Source organism: Muscardinus avellanarius (assembly GCF_963383645.1).
Source record: "Muscardinus avellanarius genome assembly, chromosome: 2".
NCBI lineage: Eukaryota > Metazoa > Chordata > Mammalia > Rodentia > Gliridae > Muscardinus > Muscardinus avellanarius.
The window spans coordinates 68,498,342-68,516,344 of NC_137787.1; the positions used below are offsets into that span (position 1 = coordinate 68,498,342).

The window sequence follows — 18,003 nt, forward strand, 5'->3', positions numbered from 1 at the left end:
GTGATTGACAATATTGATCCAGAATGACCAAAGCTAAGTACTTTTCTAGTAAAATTACTGAACTTTAAAAAAAAAAAAAACTTTGTGTCTTAAAAGAAGAACATGTCTTTTAAGGAAAAGAAAATTAGACTTTTATCAGACTATTCCAATGCTTTTATCCAGGGGACAATAAAATCATGCAGAAGGCAAGAATTTTAATTTTAGCAAAACTGATTTTCCACTAGAAATTTTATAGGAAAACTATCAGTATGTAAAATCTTATGAAAATGTTTCCATGAGCCTTCTTTGAAGAATTGACTATAAAATCAGCTTCAGTAATCCAGAATGACTATAGAAGCATTATCATCAGGATTAGTTGTGGGCATCATTATCTTACTACCTGCAAACTAAGATGATAAGTGAGCAAAGAAGAAAATAAAATCATACATAGCACGTATGTTTTCTAATGTTGAAGCTACAGTACAACAATGTGACAATATGGGGAATGGGTAAATGAGATCAAATATATATTTTTAGATATTTTAATTAACAGGATAATGGTATTAATAATTTAACTATTCCTAATATAAATTTTTAGATATTTTGATTAACAAACAATATGGGATATTCTATTTCTGTCCTCTCCCTTATTTTTGAGAACAAGGAGTCCTGAAGTAGAACAAAGGCAACACAGATGTGTTAGAGAAGAAGCTAAGTAGTAGAGTGTAATTTGGGATTTTGTTTGGAAATCACTGAGTTTATAATATATATAAATATATTTCCTAGCTTTTTTCACTAAAAAATCTTAGGAACAATGACTAACCCAGTATAATGAGCATCAGGATTGTTGTCTTTATATACCATTTCTCACCAAAAGAAATCAGGTCTGGCAGAAAGGACTGCATCCAGATCTGGGGCAGGAAATGTACAAAATAGCCTGGAACATCTGGTGCTCTCAGATAATGAGGAAGTTCTCAAACAGTACTAAGCTCATGTCAAAAGGACACAGGAAATAACAAGGAGCTCAATTTGAGCTTCAATAATGATAATTTTTGTATTTGAACCATTCCTTGCATTGCTGAATAATCAATATGTTAATTGCTAAATAAAGGGGCTCATGGATATGTTCTTTCTTCCACTAAATGTACCTCTTGTTAGTGAAATAGGAGATGAAAGAAAATGTTGTAATGCTTGCAATGCTATTCTAATAACTGAGAAAGAAATAATGAAATGTCAACATTTTATAAACATCAAAGAATAAGTATAGTTAGTTAGTCTCAATGTTTGCTATGATCACGACAGAAGAGACAAGCAGGCACTGTGTGCTCACTGGACTCCTGTAGCTTTAATTTTGTGATTAGACTCAAACCTGAGTCTAATCCAGACTCTAGGTCCAGCTGATAGTGTGGATATACACAGGACAAAGGAGCATGTTAAGCCTCACTCTGAGTATATAACTGGCAACTTCAAACTGAACAATTCTACAGGCCAAAGGTCCTGGGATCTTCACAACTACATCATAAGGAAGGAAAAGAATGAAGAAGAAATATATACATTAAAAAGCATATACCAGCGGGGCGTGGTGGCACACGCTTGTAATCCCAGTGCTTGGGAGGCTGAGACAGGAGGATCGCACAGGTTCGAAGCCAGCCTCAGCTACTTAGTGACGCTCTCAGCAACTTAATGAGATTCTGTTTCCAAATAAAATATAAAATAGGTCTGGGAGTGTAACCCAGAGATAGCTCCTGGCTTCCATCCCCAGTGCCCCCGCCCCAAAAAAAGACATACCAAAGTTATTGTTTTTTTTTTTTTTAATGTGCAAAGCTAAAGTATAATGGCTTGGGGAGCACATTTGGATAACTATAAAAATACTAGGGAATGATTCAATTTATTGAATCATACATTTAAAAAATTCTGTGCCAGCCGGGCGTGGTGGCCCATGCTTGTAATCCCAGCGCTTGGGAGGCTGAGACAGGATAGTCGCACAGGTTCGAAGCCAGCCTCAGCTACTGAGTGAGGCTCTCAACAATTTAGGGAGACCCTATTTCCAAATAAAGTATAAAATATGTCTGTGTGTATATCTTGGAGGTAGAAAAGCCCCTGGGTTCCACCATTAGTAACACACACACACACACACACACACACACACACACACACACACACACAAACACACACATTCTGTGTCTGATTTTTTTCAGTACAAAGCATATTTTTAAAAGGTCAGTCATTGAATAAATATTTTTGAGTCATTATATGTCAGCTTTTACTACATATTGGGAAGTAAAATAACATTATGATCTTACAAGAAGTAGGAATGACATTGGGTTAGCTTGATGTGAGAAAAAAGTAACAACTTGGGAGAACTGAAAGAAATTCAGTCCACATGAAGAGTAACATGTAAATGGGACAGAGTGTCAATTGCAGGGGTATTAGAGAAAAGCTGGGACCAAATTCCAAATTGCTTTTAGTTCTTGTTTCAATGTTAGATTTAAGGGGACAAGAAAGACATATATTTAACATGTGAAGTGACATCAGATTTACATTTTAAGAAGATCATTTTATGACAGTTCAGAGCATGCCACTGGGACAGGTTGCTGTTGGTAGTGGGAAAAGATACTGGAAGAAGGAAGGTGACTAGCTAGAAAGGGTTAAACATTCATCCAGGTGAGAGGTGATATATGTTTAGCGGCTAGCTGAGATATAGGGATGCAGAAAAGGCTACATATTAAGAGGTGTTTATATGATAGAAATAAGTTGGTAATGGGCTGGATGTGGAAAAATAAGTACAGGAAGGAGTCAAGGATAATTATTTGTATTGGTCCCTGAGTTAATACTAATGCCATATGTTGACTCAGTGGCATGAAATCTATGCTGTTAAGCAAGGAATTTTTGTGGAGAGAAGAAAATGGGTCATATTAAGTTTGCTGTACTTTCTTTTTTGGTACTGGGGATGGAACCCAAGGACATTCTACCTCTGAGCTACACTCCCAGCCCTTTTTTTATTTTTTATTTTGAAATAATGTCTCAATGAGTTGCAGAGGGCCTAAGTAACTGAGGCTGACTGTGAACCCGTGAATCCTGTCTCAGCCTCCCAAATGCTAAGTTTACTGTTATTTTGGAAAAATTTTGTTGGAGAACTATGCTCGTCATTGAGATAGAAGTGTCCGATGGGCAGAGGACAGATATGGGCTTGTGACACAGATTTCAGAACCATTATCACATAGACAAAAAACTAAGTCATAAATTTATGTGATTTATCAGAAATAATAGAAATAGTAAAAAAAAAAACAATAAATTCCCATACCAGAATTATGAAGAACTCCTATATCTTGTTCGTTGACAGAAAAGGAGTTACATAAGTGACCGAAAAGGAACACCCAGAAGATAAGGGAAAACTATTATACTGTGTTTTTATAGAAACCAAGAGAAAGAGTGTTATGGTGAAGGATGCTTGACAATGTCAATTAAAGTCAGGAAACCAAGGATCTGAGAGATGCACGTTAGATTCAGTGAAATAAAGTCCATCTCAGCATCTCAAACTATGGTCAGACCATATATCACACATTTAAATGCATTTACTTCAAGAGTTTTGAAAAATCAGTACATTTGTAACTATGTTGATAGGGTGTTTCTATTGCTATAGAGAACAAACAGTTTTCATCTCAGCTGTCACTGATATTATTCTAAATTACATTTAATTACGTTTTCTAAACTTAAGCAGTTTAGCTGAAACAGGAAAACTCTAACCCACCATGTATTTTGATGTTGGAATTTTATTGGAACATAGCCAGCCCCATACATTGAGAGCCACACTCATTTCTCAGCTCTCAGCGGCTGTTCTACCCTCTAATGGAAACTTTCCTTGGAAACAGAATGATCTGCAAAGATGGAAATATTTACTACCTGCCCATTTATAGCACTTACTGACTGCTGATACAGAGTCTAAACTTTAATGTGCTCACTTAAAAAAGTCCCACTTGTAACTCTTGATTTTTCTTATCCATGTGATTTTTGTGTCTGAATAAAAGTGTCCCTTTTGAATTTGATTAGGAAGGCAAAATTCCAGAAGGAAAAAGGTGACAGCCGCCAACCTGAGCAATACATTACAGAACGCATCTCACGTTCTCGTGTGGTTGTTAACCAATGGCAGCAGCAAGACCTGGAGAAGCCCGCCTCTTCCTAGACACGTGGTGTTATGTGCGCACTGCAGGCCACAGGCCACGGAGCATCTTACCTCAGTTTACTGTTGCAGTGGTGGCATCGGAAGCAGGACTTATGAAAGCTCTGTTTGTCTGCCACTAGGCACTCCATTGGATACACTGTCTTTTGACAAAGTGTACATGTTTCCTGGTCTTGGAGGAGCAGCTTCTGAAAATAAAAATTTGCAAAGACTTAACATTATCTCCAGTCAATTTTAGAAACATAACGAAACAAATGACATATTGACTAGCCATGCGGTCGATGTGGACATCTGTAGGACTCTGGTCTCTATGCTACTTTCCTGTGCATAGTCTATATTACCATTAGGTTCTAGGCTCTTCTATGATGGTCAGTGTTACTCTAATGTTTCTACTCTTTATATACTGTGTAAATTGACTTTTATTATTTAAAAAATATATAAAAGTAAAATACATCCATCCACTTTAATTTGTTAAATAGTAATAGTAAACTCAGCTATGGGAACTGAAAGAAGACTTATTCTAGCTAATTGAACTTTTTTGGCAGTACTGGGGATTGAACTCAGAGGCATTCTACCTGCAAACTTCACTTCCAGCCCTATTTCTATTTTATGTTTTGAAACAGGGTCTCACTAAGTTGCAGAGGGCCTCACTAAGTAGCTGAGGTTGGCCTTGAACCTGTGATCCTCCTGTCTCAGCCTCCCAAATGCTGGGATTGCCGCACCTTCTTCCCAGTCTAAAACTGAGCAAGGCTCGTTTTAGCAGAAATGCTGCACAGCAGACATTCCCAGGGACGGGCGCACAGCATCTCCTTCTGGGGAACAGTATTAGACATGGGTATTTTGGGATTTTTTGAAATTGGCCTTGTCATCAAAAAGGTACTTGAGATTTATGTTATTAGTGGCGCCAAATTGTCTAAATTAATTCAAGATTTACCCCCTGAAGCTTTAACATTTATGTATGGGTTGCACTTGAAATTCCAAGTGACCAACCTAAAAAAAAATTCTATACTCAGACAATTACAATCAAAACAAACCTTAAAGGCAACTGATCCTCCCCAGGCTTTTCCCAAGCAAATATTAACAAAATAACCTTAAACAGAGCCAAGACGAGTTGTTCCCACCGTCATGAGTTCTGGGAGGGCCAGCATATGTAATCAGAGGTAGGCTATAGTAGAGTGCCTACTGACCACCCAGTAACCCTACCCCCTTGGTCGTATACTGGGTATGTGGACAGTAGCAGAATAGATGGGTAGCCAGGCACACACAGCCTTGGGACATGGGAAACGTTCCTCTCCTCAGCAGTGCCTATTAACTAAAAAACAATGATCTACATCAATCAGACAACTTAATGCTTATTATAAAATATAGTTATGAGATTGCATTAGTAGTTAATAATAAACTTCTGATCTTTTCCTTGGTTGTTTGTAAGAGAAAATGTTCCCTTAAAAAGAAAGAAACTGGCTGTCTGCCACCTTGCCTTGATGTATTGGTTCTTTGTATATTTACCGCTATATTAATTCTGAGAAAAAAAATTGTAAGAGTAAAATGTAGCCAAAAAGAAAAAGTATAAATTCTTGCCAAAATAAAAAAATAAAGTGAGCAACTTCACTCTCATTGCATCTGTGTGCTGTTTCTCTGCTGTATTCCACAGACTCCTCATCCCACTGTTTGCGGACCCCCGACTCCTGCTAGGGCTGGATCCCAGCATGGGATAACAAGCATCTGCCACAATCCCCAGCTTGCACTCTACCATATAAAAATCTATTCCTAATTTATTCCAAAGTTATTTTATTTATTGCCATATTAGGGATTGAATCTGGGGGTGTTCTACCAATGAGCTATACCTTCATCCCTTCTTATTTTTAATTTTTAATTTTTTTTTAGTTTTATTTTTGTTGGTACTGGATTTCCTGGGAACCCTTCTATTTCCGGGCTAAACGCCCAGACCCATTTTTAGACTTTTTTAAAATTTGGAAACAGGGTCTCTTAAGCCAGCGCAGCTGGCTCTGAACCTGTGTGATCCTCCTGTCTCTGCCTCCCAAGCATGGGGATTACAAGCGAGTGCCACCATATCCGGCCTTATTTTTTATTTTGAAATAGGGTCTGGCTAAGTTATTGTGCACTGTCCTAAAATCTGAAATCCTCCTATCTTAGCCTCTTATATACTGGGATTACAGGCATGTATCACTATGCTTAGCTCAAAGTTTTTATTTTTAAAAGCATTCTTAATGGCTCTTTCTAAGGTACATGTATATTTTAAGCCAAAGAATTGTACAGATTTGATTGAATATTTTTTAACAATTTGGGATTGACTGATACCAGCTCTTAACTGTAATGCAGTAAGACTCTTGAAAACATTGAAGCGTTCAGGGATACTTGTTCTTAACCTAAATGTTTTTAGATTTTAAAGCTTCTTGGTTTTCATATCTGCTATTCATAGATTTCCTTTTCTTAATCTCCACAATAATTTTCTGCTGCTCCATAGGGATGTTAATCCTTATAAGTAATTGTGATTACATTACTAACCAGTGTTTGTATAGAGGTTCAATACTGACACAAATTTTCCACTCAATAATTGCTTTTGACTCCCAATCCTATCAGAAAAACTAGGCTTTCTTATAAGAACACATATTCTCAAGCTCCTTTATAAAAAAAATACAAATAAAAAGCCTTTTAGCACCTAAATGTTCAATCTGGGCTAGGAAGGGGACTCCATTGCTTACTTGATTTTAGTACGGACACATTTACATATTTAATGCCATTTTAAAAAATATTTGCTGAGTTTGTATTATCTTTTTTTTTCTTTTTCTTTCTTCAGTACTGGGGATTGAACCTGGGGGCATTCTACCTTTGAGCTACACCCCAAGCCCTATTTTTTTTTATTATTTAATTTGAAACAGGGTCTCAATGAGTTGCAAAGGGCCTCACTAAGTAGCTGAGGCAGTCCAGGAACTGCAATCCTCCTGTCTCAGCCTCCTGAATGCTGGGATTACAAGCGTGGGTCATAATTCCCGGTGAGTTTGGATTATTTTAACAGAAACTGAGCATTTAAAATTAAATAGACAGCTTTTCTTAATTATGCCAGAAGCAAGTACATTACGAAGCCATATTAACCTGATGAACCAGACACATATGTTGCAAATATGAGGGAGGAATAATTATTAGTTTCAACAGTTTTTATTTTTAAGTATGTTATTTCTTTTTATCTGTCTAAAAGAGTGGACTAATGATATATATTCATTATGTCAAATCCTTTTATCATGAAGCCTCATTAATTGTAAAAAGTAGGGGAAATGTAATGAAATGAGCTGTTATTTGATGTAAAAAAGCATATACTAAGTTCATATGCTTTAAATCTCTCTCCTTCCGAATATAATCAATTTTAAAGATATTATTTGTGCTTATCTGTGCATGGGGTCAATTGGGCTGTCATTGAGGGTCATATTGGTAAAAAAATCAATTATAGAAAAAATATGGTATTGGAGAAAGCTAACTATTCACCATAATGACAATAATTACCTATATAAAAATGTCTAATTCCAACTCAGTCTTTTATCAGATATATAGATTGATAAAAAGCCTTAAAGTGCATGTAAAGAGTATAACCTTTTTTGGAAAATTACTAGGCTATACTGGATTTAATGTAGAGAACATTTAAGTATGCAGTTAAAAATATATCAACATTGGCCAAAGGATATTTTCTAGTATCATCTAAAACTATTAAATGAAATATTTTTAATAAGAAATATTAATATTATGCTATTTTATAAATAAGAAATATAATTATATGTTTACAAATACTATCACAATGACTGTTATTGTATCTGCTGCTTTATGTAAAGTCTTATTTATCTTAACAAATACAGGATTCAATAATCTATATTATAGTATTTGTTATTCCCATGCAATATGGGTGGATCACACTAGATAATTTTGTAAAGAAAAAGCAGTAAACAAGCAAGCATAGTAAGGAAGGCATAAGCATGCAAGGGAAGCTGTTAGTTTCAAATTATATTATTTGGTTATTTCCACACACTCTTTCAACTGTAAGTCATCTGGGCTTTGCAACATGAGCTGTTTGTTAAATAGGTTAATCTTCTTTCACAAGTTTCAAGTTAATTTACCATTTGTAAATGTAGATTCTTTCTGGAACCTGGTTCTCATCTCAGTTGCAGAAGCATCTGAGGCCACATAGCCCAGGCTTTGAAAAACTCTTTCGCTCTCCTGCCATGCCTGCTGAAAATTCCTCCTGAGTTCTTGAGGTGAGTCAGAAATATCCAAAATATGGCCAGCAATAACATCTTCATAGGTTGGCGGGGCATGCTTGAAGTCAAAACCAGATTTGCCTGCATCTGAGCTACGGGTTGAGGAGGCGGCCACCTTTGACCCAACAGCTTGACTCTCAAATGCATCCAGGCCTGAGAAGTGTTCACTTACAGATCTTGTTTCAAAGCCTGTCCCGGGCTGTTTAGTGGGGATTTTCTCTTGGGGCTCCCTAGGATGTTTGTAAGGAAAGCCTGTAAAATGAGTGTTCTCTACAGATTTTAATCCAAATTCTTCCTTACAAAATGTATGACTTTCTTGTTTAATGTTATGGTTTGCTTCTCCATTTGTATGGATTCTTCTATCTGACTTGTTTCCAAAAACTGGCTCATCTCCAAACTCCCTGAACCATCTGTTTATTTCATTTTCACGGTCATTCACCAAATTTTCAGCCATTTGAACACTTCGATTGGCTGCTTCATATCTCTGCGTGTGTTCTGACAGGCGAGGCACTTCTACCTTGCGGATGATTTTGACTGCATCATAACTTTCACTGTCAGGGATTATGCCGTTAATGGAATCAACGCCATCTTTATGGACATATGTCGCCCTCTTTTCTACTTTCCTGACTTCCTCTTGTGCTTCCATGGATTCTCTGAAGGAGCCACTACCAACATGATTGACATGAACAGGTATGGTGATTGTGGGCGGAGAGTCCCCACCACGACTTTCAATCTTAATTTGACGGCGAAGTGTTGCCGGAGACATGATGATTTCAGACCTCTTCTCTACGATTGGAACCACTGGGGTGACTGATGGACATGAGACGGCCCCTTTGGATAATTTTGCAGTGGTGTCTTTGAGCTTGACAAGTTGTTCAGAACGACTTCTGGGTGGAGAAGGGGAGGTGTTTGCTTTATGAATTCTAGAGGTTTGTGTCATGGGTCTTCTTGGTGGGGATTCTATGCAACTGTCCTTTTTAGGGGACTGAGAAAGCTCATCCTTAGTAGAAGTTTCTTTTCGGCGAGCAGTAGATTCAATTGTTATAAAAGTAGGTGATGGTGGGCGAGTTTTTAGAGAGAGAGGAGAAGTCTTGCTATCATCTAGCTTAATTTTCTGATGAGTTTTTGCATGAGATTTTGTAGTGGCTTCCTGATGAGTTGCTTCTTGGTGGTGCACTATTTTTTCTTCCATGATTTTATTTTCTTTCTGTTCAATGTTGTTTTTAAAGCTGACATTAATATTAGACACATTTGATGATATTTCCTTGAGATTAGTAAGCTTGTTTTCCTGCATTTCTTTTTTGGAGGTTATCGTGGCTGTTTGAATTACCTTTTCGCAGTGCACAAGCATATTTTCTGCTTGAGTTTTTATATATGTTATTTCTTCTTTGACTTTTTCTAAATTATTGTCCATAGCAATGCAGACTCCATATTCCCTTTTTTCTTCACTTATTAGCCACACTGGAATAATATTTAAGAGTGTCTGAAATGTTTTAAGGCCATTTTTATTCGGCTCTGCTTCAAACTGTTTTATTCGAGACAAAATCTGTTGTAGTTCCTCACGTTTTCTCAAGAATTCCAATATATTTACAGCACATTTTTCATCATCCTGCTGGGATTCTTTCATGGAGAAAAATGAAGATTTGTTCCATGTAATATCTTGCTTGGAATCTTTAGGAGGAGAGGAGACTTGCTTCTGTTGTACAACCTCCTCTCTGAGACACGTTTTATCCTGCAGGGCATTATATGGCTGGCACACACTTTTATGTTCAGCTATACTTTCAGAAGTCTGTATTTGTGTTTGCTGAAAATTCTGAGTTTGTGAATGAAGATGAGCATCGATGATCTTCTGTTTGGATACCGTTGGCGCTGACTTATTCATCACATTTTCTTGTTTTCTTTCAACTACTAATCTTTCTTCTTCTGTACCAATCACTGACGATCTCTGACTTTTTTCTTCACCCCCTAGAATCCTCCTTCTCTCAGATTCCTTAAATTCTTTTTGCTTCTCAGTGACCATCTTGGATGTGCTTTGATGGCTCTTCTCTGCTGACTCTGTGGGAACTTGTATGGTCACTCTTTTCTCCTTCTTAGGTAATTGGTAATGTTTTCCAGCCACAGATCGCTTATCACAATATTTTGTGCTTGTTTGGGTTTCCTGGGTTTCCTGATACTGTTGTTTGGCAACAGTTTCAACATCAACTTCAGATTGCTTTATGTGATTTTCATAGCTGTGGTCTGTTTCATTCTGCACACGATGATCTAGACTAGGAAGCTTGATGCTTTTAACTTTGAAACTTGGGGAAACTGGTTTGCTTTGGGGCAAGTGCAACTGCTCCAGGCACTTCTGTTGTGTCTGGTGTGTACTGTATTCTTCCTGACTCTGGTTAATTTCACAAGCTGATTTAGATTGTATAACGCCCCTGGAGCTCTGTAAAACTTCCCTGCTCTTGTTAGTTTTGTCTTTTGAGGTTGCTTGAACCGGCTGGAGCCTCTTGGTGGATACTGTCACTGCTGATGGCATGGAGAGTTGGCTGTCAGAACTCACATTTTGAACTTGAGCATTTTGTTGGGAGTCTGGTGTGGGCTGGGCCACACTGAACTCTGAATCCATTCTGGACAGGGGGACCTCCCCATTAGTTTTCTGTAATAGTGATACCTTTTCCAACTCTGTTGTGTTTTGACTCTGGCTTTCTGCCTTGACAGTGTTGTAGGAAGAAGTTTCCTGTCTCAGTTTTTCAAGCTCTTTTCTTTGTTGTCTGTATTTTTCTTCAGCGATCATTAGTGGTGTCTTAAATTTTCTCATATATGGTTTTGGACTTTGTTGGCCTGTGCTTTCAGGAAATGAGTGGGATTTGATAAGGGGTGCTGTCTGTTTTCCCTTGAGTGCTGAGGTTCCTGGAACTTTCTGTGAGAGAGAATTTACAGAGTCAAGTGAGAGTTGTTTTCTTTCTTCGAGACTCTTTTTGAGTGTATTCTGCCTTATCTCTGTGTGATCATAGCTAGTTGCCATGGTTTCTCTTTTCTGATAATTTAATGGGGTAGTTTGATATTCTAGATCTGACAGAGAACTTCCCGATTCAACTGTTGGGAAAAGATGATTCTTTTTATCTTCAATTCTCTTGAAAAATTTGGGTTTTGGGAGTGTGGGAGGCGGTGACTTTCCTATTTTGGTTTTAGATTGAGAATAAGTTTGCTGAAAACTTGAGGCTTCTTTGGGGGAATGTTGTTGCATGAGTGCTTCACTGTGCTTTTCTGGAACAGAGGATGAAGGAAGATGTGCTAGTTTTTGCAATGGGGTTGGAGGAGGGGGAGGCTGTAGGAACATTGATAGACCTTCCCTTTCAGATTTCTCATCTACTGGTGGTGGAGGAAGAGGGAGGCCTGGGAAGCTTTCAAATTCAGCTCTTATCTTCTCTATGGATGATGAGGGAGGAGAATCATTTTTTTCAGGTAACAGCATTGCAGGAGGCGGAGGAGGGAGAGGAAATTCAATTTCAGATGATCCATTAGAAGGTGGAGGAGGAGGTGGAGATGGAGGTGGAAGGGAGCACTCACTTTCTTTTACATTATTCTCAGGATTAAAGTTTACAGGATTAAAGGACCTTTCCATTGCCATTTTTAAGTCTTTGGATGTATTTGTCTTCATTAGAAAATCCTGGCTATCCAGAGGAACATCAGTTTTCTGCTTTTTGTCAGCCGCCTTGGATTTGTGGTGGCTTTCCCCTGAGAATTTCACTTCTCTTATATTGAATATGTCTTCACCTACAGGCACATGGTGAAGGTTTATGCTATTTGTTTTTATATTCTTACTAGAATGTTGCATTTCTTGCTGGAACAGAGTTTGCTTCTGGAAGTCTTTTGTAACTTCATGCATTTCTTTGACTGGCATGTTGACTGAATACTGGGTAGAACTGGGTGTAGGTCTTTGTGTGTCTGCTGGTATTTTGTTTGGGGTATTTTTAGGATTCTTTACATGGAGAGCCTCAGTCTTCTGGTGATCACTTCTAAGTGTGCAGGCTTGAGTCTGTTGCTGTCCAAGTGTTTTATTAACAGACTGGGTGGAGCTAAAGACATCATTCTTCTTCAGCCTTCTCATCGTCTCTGTTTCCTTGGTGCTTAGGCTTTCCTGCACTGACACAGTTGAAGCTGATGGTCTGCTCATATGTTCATCACTAAGCTGCCCTGATTTATTGGTTCTGGTCTGCACACCCATCCTGTCATCCATTTCCAACACATTTTTCATAGTTTTGTGGTGTGAATCAGACAGCTTTCTGAGGCTTTTCTCAAGAGCATCATTGTTTTGTTCACGATCTATGACGATTTTTACAGTGCCTTTTGGGGCCTTTGGAAGATGAACCTCAGCTCTTTCTTCTATTAAGGTCCCAGGAGATTTGCCTGTAGTTTGACCTGGAGAGTTTTCCTTCACCTGCTTGCTGGTCACCGGTTCAAACGGTCCTGGCTTTGGCTGCAGAACACTGCTTTTGTCCCTCTGGATAGCCACCTCTGCTTTCTGCCCTTTTGAGGATTCTACCATCACATCTTGGATATTTTTCTTAATTATACCCTCTTTGCCTACTTCTTTGAAACCTCTTTGTGCTTCTCTCAAATGCCTTAATGAAATTTCAAGGTCGTCCCGAATAAGCTCCTTTTTCAGGATTTCTGTTCTTGTATTTGTAGCCTTTTCAAGACATTTGATAGTTTGCTCTAAATCACCAGGAATGCTATCAGGCTGTTGAGATTCTTCCCACCTGTGGGTTGACTCCTTAAGTGACTTGAGTGTGGCCAGCATGTCACCTTTTATCATCTCTTCTGTTTTAGCCTCTGTTTTTTGAGTTATGGCCTGGCTGAGGGAATTTAGTGTTGATTTCAAGTCACCTTTTACAATTTCTTTTTTGGGCATCTTATGAGATGTACTTGGAGGCTCTGTCATAAATATTTTAACTGTATTATACACATCTCCTGGGATGATGTCCCTTTCACTAATAGTACGTTCAACCTGAGACTGCCTCTTCTGTAGTAACAGTTTTGTACCTTCAACATCACCACCAATTATTTCTTCTTCTTGTTTCTCAGCTGCTAGTGTTTCATTTGACTCTGTCTGCAGTTGCTTGAGATAATCCAAAGCTCCCGTTTCTATGCATGTTGTGAAAAATTGAACATTTCCCCTCTCGGAGGCATCAATTTTAGCTCTTTCGGATATTTTACTGTTTGATGCGGAAGACAACAGATCATGAATGGTGCGTCTTACATCACCCTTTATGACTTCTTCCCGCTCAATTGTGTCCCCAGCATTTTCATGAAGAAGACAATAAATAGTCATGTTAATATCCCCTCTTTCATCTTCCTGAATTACAATGCCTTTCTTTGCAGATCTCTCCTCTGAGAACAGGTTCTTTATTGCTTGTTGTATATCACCCCTCACTATCTCTTCCTTCTCAGCATGAAAATCAGTGGATCTGTTTAATAGCTGAGTTTTAGTGAAATTAACATTTCCCTTCTCCTCATCACTAACCCAAATCTCTTTCTTTGTACAGTCTCTTTTAGAAAGTAAGTTCATCATGATATTTCTGAAATCAGCCCTGATAACTTCTTCTTTTTGAATCTCAGGAGACTCTTGGTTCAGTAGCATGTATTTTGCCATTCGGACATCCCCAACTTCATCAGCTTCAATGATAATTCCAGGAGCTGCAATAACTTTTTGTGAGTAGAGATCTTCTAATGTTTTTTTAATGCTTTTGCCAATGATTTCTACCTTTTCTACTCTATTCTCATTAAATTCATGCATAGGTGTTGTTTCAAAGAGCCACGTAGTTGTTTTGACATCAGAAAGAGGGAGTTCTTCCTTGGCCATTTTTGTAAGGCTTTCATCTGCTTCCTTAATAGAATCCAAAGTTTGATTTTCAAACAGCCATACTGCCTGCTTAACATCACCTTTTTGCACATCTTCCTGGGTTACTGTCTTGATATTTTCATATTCAGAACCTTCTCCCCTTAGCTCATCTATAGTGTGAGTTTCAAAGAGCCAAGTAGAAGTTTTAACATTGCCCTTTTGTATTTCATTCACACTTACTGTTCTTATGTAATTACTCTTATCAGAATTTTCAGACTCAAAAAATTGTCTGCTTGTCTTCACATTACCACCTTGTACATGGTCCACAGTGGACACAATATTATGTGATTCTTCTGAAATCTGATCCAGGGGCTGGGTTTCAAATCTATATCGGACAGAGCTAACATCACCCTTCTGAATATCTTCCTGTGTGACAGATTTAATGACATACACGGTTTGTAATTCATTAATCGCATCTAGTGGTTTTGTTTCAAAAAGCCACCTTGTTCCTCGTACATCTCCATGAATTACCTCTTCTTTTTTAAGTGTTGTCACTTCATGATAATACCCTTCTCGATCTTGAATTGCATAGAGTGGCTGGGTTTCAAAGAGCATTCTGTAGCTTTTTACGTCACCCTTCATTACTTCCTCAGAATTTGTTATTTTCGCGCTGATATGGTCAGATTCTTTAATTTCATCTAAAGAAAAAGTCTCAAAGATAAAGCACCCCTTTCGTACATCCCCACCTTGTATGTCTGTCACTGTTTTAACAGATCCATTGCCGTTTTGTTTTTCTTTTATCATATCAATTGGTTGGTTTTCAAAGAGCCACCTACAATTTAACACATTGCCTTTCTGAATATCTTCAGTTTTTAAGGATATGATCCTTTTCAAAACTTCCTCAGAACTGGAATTTATTGAATCTAAGGACTGATTTTCAAATTTATATCTCATGCTGGAAACATCCCCAGATTGGATATCCATTTCTACAGGCTTGGTTTCCTTCCCTTCCTCTCCTTTTATGTTGTCCAAATTTTCTGTCTCGAAAAGAAAACAGGCTGAACGAACATCCCCACCTTGGATCTCCTCCTGTTTTACAGTTTGCAGTTTGACTGTTGTTTCAGAGTCATCTTTTATGGTATCAAGTGGCTGAGTTTCAAAGAGCCATGTACAGGTCTTGACATCCCCCCTGTGAATTTCTTCACTGCCAGTCATTAATGAAGCTTTTTCATAAAGAGTCTCCATTGGCTGAGTTTCAAATAACCATTTACAGGTTTTGACATCCCCTTTAACAATATCTGTAGCTTGTTCTGTTTTACTTTCTGTGTCTTCCACATTATTGAAATATTTAATTGAATCAAGGGGCTGGGTCTCAAACAACCATATAGCAGATTTTACATTTCCAGTTTGTATTTCTTGGGAAGATATTCCTCTAATAATCTGAAATTTATGAAGGCTTTCATCAAACTGGTCAATGGGCCTTGTTTCAAAAAGCCATCTATAACTTCTTACATCACCTCTTAGGATTTCTTCTTGCTGGACTGTCTTTACTTGGTGGTATTTTCCAAGGTGATCTTGAATGGCATACAGTGGCGTTGTCTCAAAGAGAGATTTATTGAACTCCACGACACCTCTTGTGACTCCTTCCACTTCTATTTTATGTGATGCATCAAATTTAATTAGATTGTTTGATTCAAAGATGTGTGTGTAATTCTGGACATCTCCCCTGTCAACTTCTTCAAGTTTCACTGTTCTTGTGTACTCTTTTTTATCTTCTCTTATCTCTTCCAGAGGTTGAGTTTCAAAAATCCATTTCTGGTGCCTAACATCACCTTTTTCTTCATCAGAGGCAGTGATTTTTTTAAGCTTTCCTACATCAGGGCTGTCTTTCAAAGCCTCTATTGGCAGTGTTTCAAATAGATGCTTGGTGGTTTGTACATCACCCCCTATTATCTCTTCAGGTGATACAAGGTCTGCATCAGGGACTTCTTTCAGAATGCTTAATGGCTGTGTTTCAAACATCCAACACTTTTTGGAGACATCTGTACCTATTATTGCTTCCTTTTCAATGATGACCTCTTCTGACTCTTCTTTGATTTTTTCCAAAGGTTGGGTTTCAAATAACCATTTCGCCCTACTCACTCCACCTTTAACGTTTTCTTCCATGGATATTCCTCGGATAACTTTAATTTCTGTAATGTCCTTATTAATTATGTCTAAGGGCTGTGTTTCAAACATCCAACGTGCTGTTCTGACATCTCCCCTTTCAACATCTTCTCTGTGAACAGTTTTAATTTCTAGCATTTGACCTGAACCATCCCTAATAACATATAGTGGTTGAGTTTCAAAACATTTTATACTTCTTTTAACATTTCCCTTAATTTCTTTCAGCTCAGACCTGAGTTGCAGTAAGTTCACCTCATCCACTGAATGAAGCTGTCCGAGTTGATCCAGATGTTGAGTTTCAAACATGTATCTCACAGCCTTGACATTTCCCCCAGTTATGTCCTTACTAGCAGTGAGTGTTGATTCCTCTTGACTTTGATGCATTTGATTCATTGAGTCTAATGGCCTTGTTTCAAACATCCACCGGGCTGTGCGCACATCGCCCCTGGCTAGCTCAGGCATTTTCTCAGCATTTTCTTCAGTGACAGAAGAATGAAACGCCAGTGCATCTATGGGTTGGGTTTCAAACATCCATGTAGTGTACTTCACATCACCTCCAGCCATGATTTCTTGATCAGCAATGCCCTTAGAAGTGTCACCTTCATTTGAAGAGCCATGGTTGATAGAATCTAATGGCTGATTTTCAAAGATCCATCTCATGGACTGCACTTCCCCTTTCAGAATCTCGTCCCATTCCAAGCATTCTCTCTCTGCGCTTAGGTCTTTTTGAGAACTATCGTTTGTATTTTCAAAAACATGTAGAGCTTGCTGCACATCCGCTGATGCTGAGCTCCCAGAGCTCACTTGACTGGAAACAATCTCAGAAACTTCAGTGATATAGTGTTTTTCTAAGTTTTTTCTTAACTCTGGATGGATGTGTTTATATAAACGGTTCAATTCATACAGATTTCTTTGCTTGAAATATACATCCTTGGGGATTGGTAGCTTTCTAGGAGGGCTGGGGAATTCAGGGGACTGGGAAAATGCTGTCACATCTATTGGAGTTTGGTCAGGTGGCGGAGGTGGAAATTCTTCATTATTTTCTGAAGGAGTGGCATTTATTTGTGCCAGAGTTGAGGAGTTGATACTTTGATCACTATATCTCAAAGCTGAAGTTTCCTTCCTCTGGCTAGTTGAAGTGTAAGAAGAGGAGGAGGTACCCACAACCGATGATGGCCTCATCATTTCTTCAGATTCACTTTCCATCTTTAGGGGAGAGAAAATCAAAGCTTATAAAGATGAGTATCCTGGTGCAGGCTTCCTAGGTGGCGCCCTCTACCTGTCCATAGCCAGGACTCGGCTGTACCATCTTCACTAGAAAAACAGGTGATACACTCTACTTAAAGACCTCCATAGCAAGAAAATTCAATATATATCATTATCTCTCCTATAATATATGTTACTTGTAAGGTTATAGTCCCCATTCAATGCATTGATGATGCAAGTATTTTATTAATATTTACACATCTCTTGATGTACCCCATACTTATGTGCCATACAGCGTGATCTACAGAAAAACAGTATAATTCTTGGCAATACTTTGAGGATTGTTTATTTTCTGTGGAATTTTAAACAGAACC

At 38.2% G+C, this 18,003-nt stretch overlaps 1 protein-coding gene across 1 annotated transcript in view; it reads right to left on the minus strand.

The window, feature by feature from the left end:
* Window positions 1–4,252: 4,252 nt before the first annotated feature.
* XIRP2 (xin actin binding repeat containing 2) overlaps window positions 4,253–18,003 on the minus strand; it is a gene marked incomplete at both ends in the record, with an annotated part of 329,668 nt that continues 315,917 nt past the window's right edge. Inside the window, 2 exons of the mRNA XM_080689963.1 lie at window positions 4,253–4,347; window positions 8,284–17,629. Coding sequence (XP_080546089.1) covers window positions 4,253–4,347; window positions 8,284–17,629 — 9,441 coding nt within the window. The remainder of the gene's footprint in view (window positions 4,348–8,283; window positions 17,630–18,003) is intronic.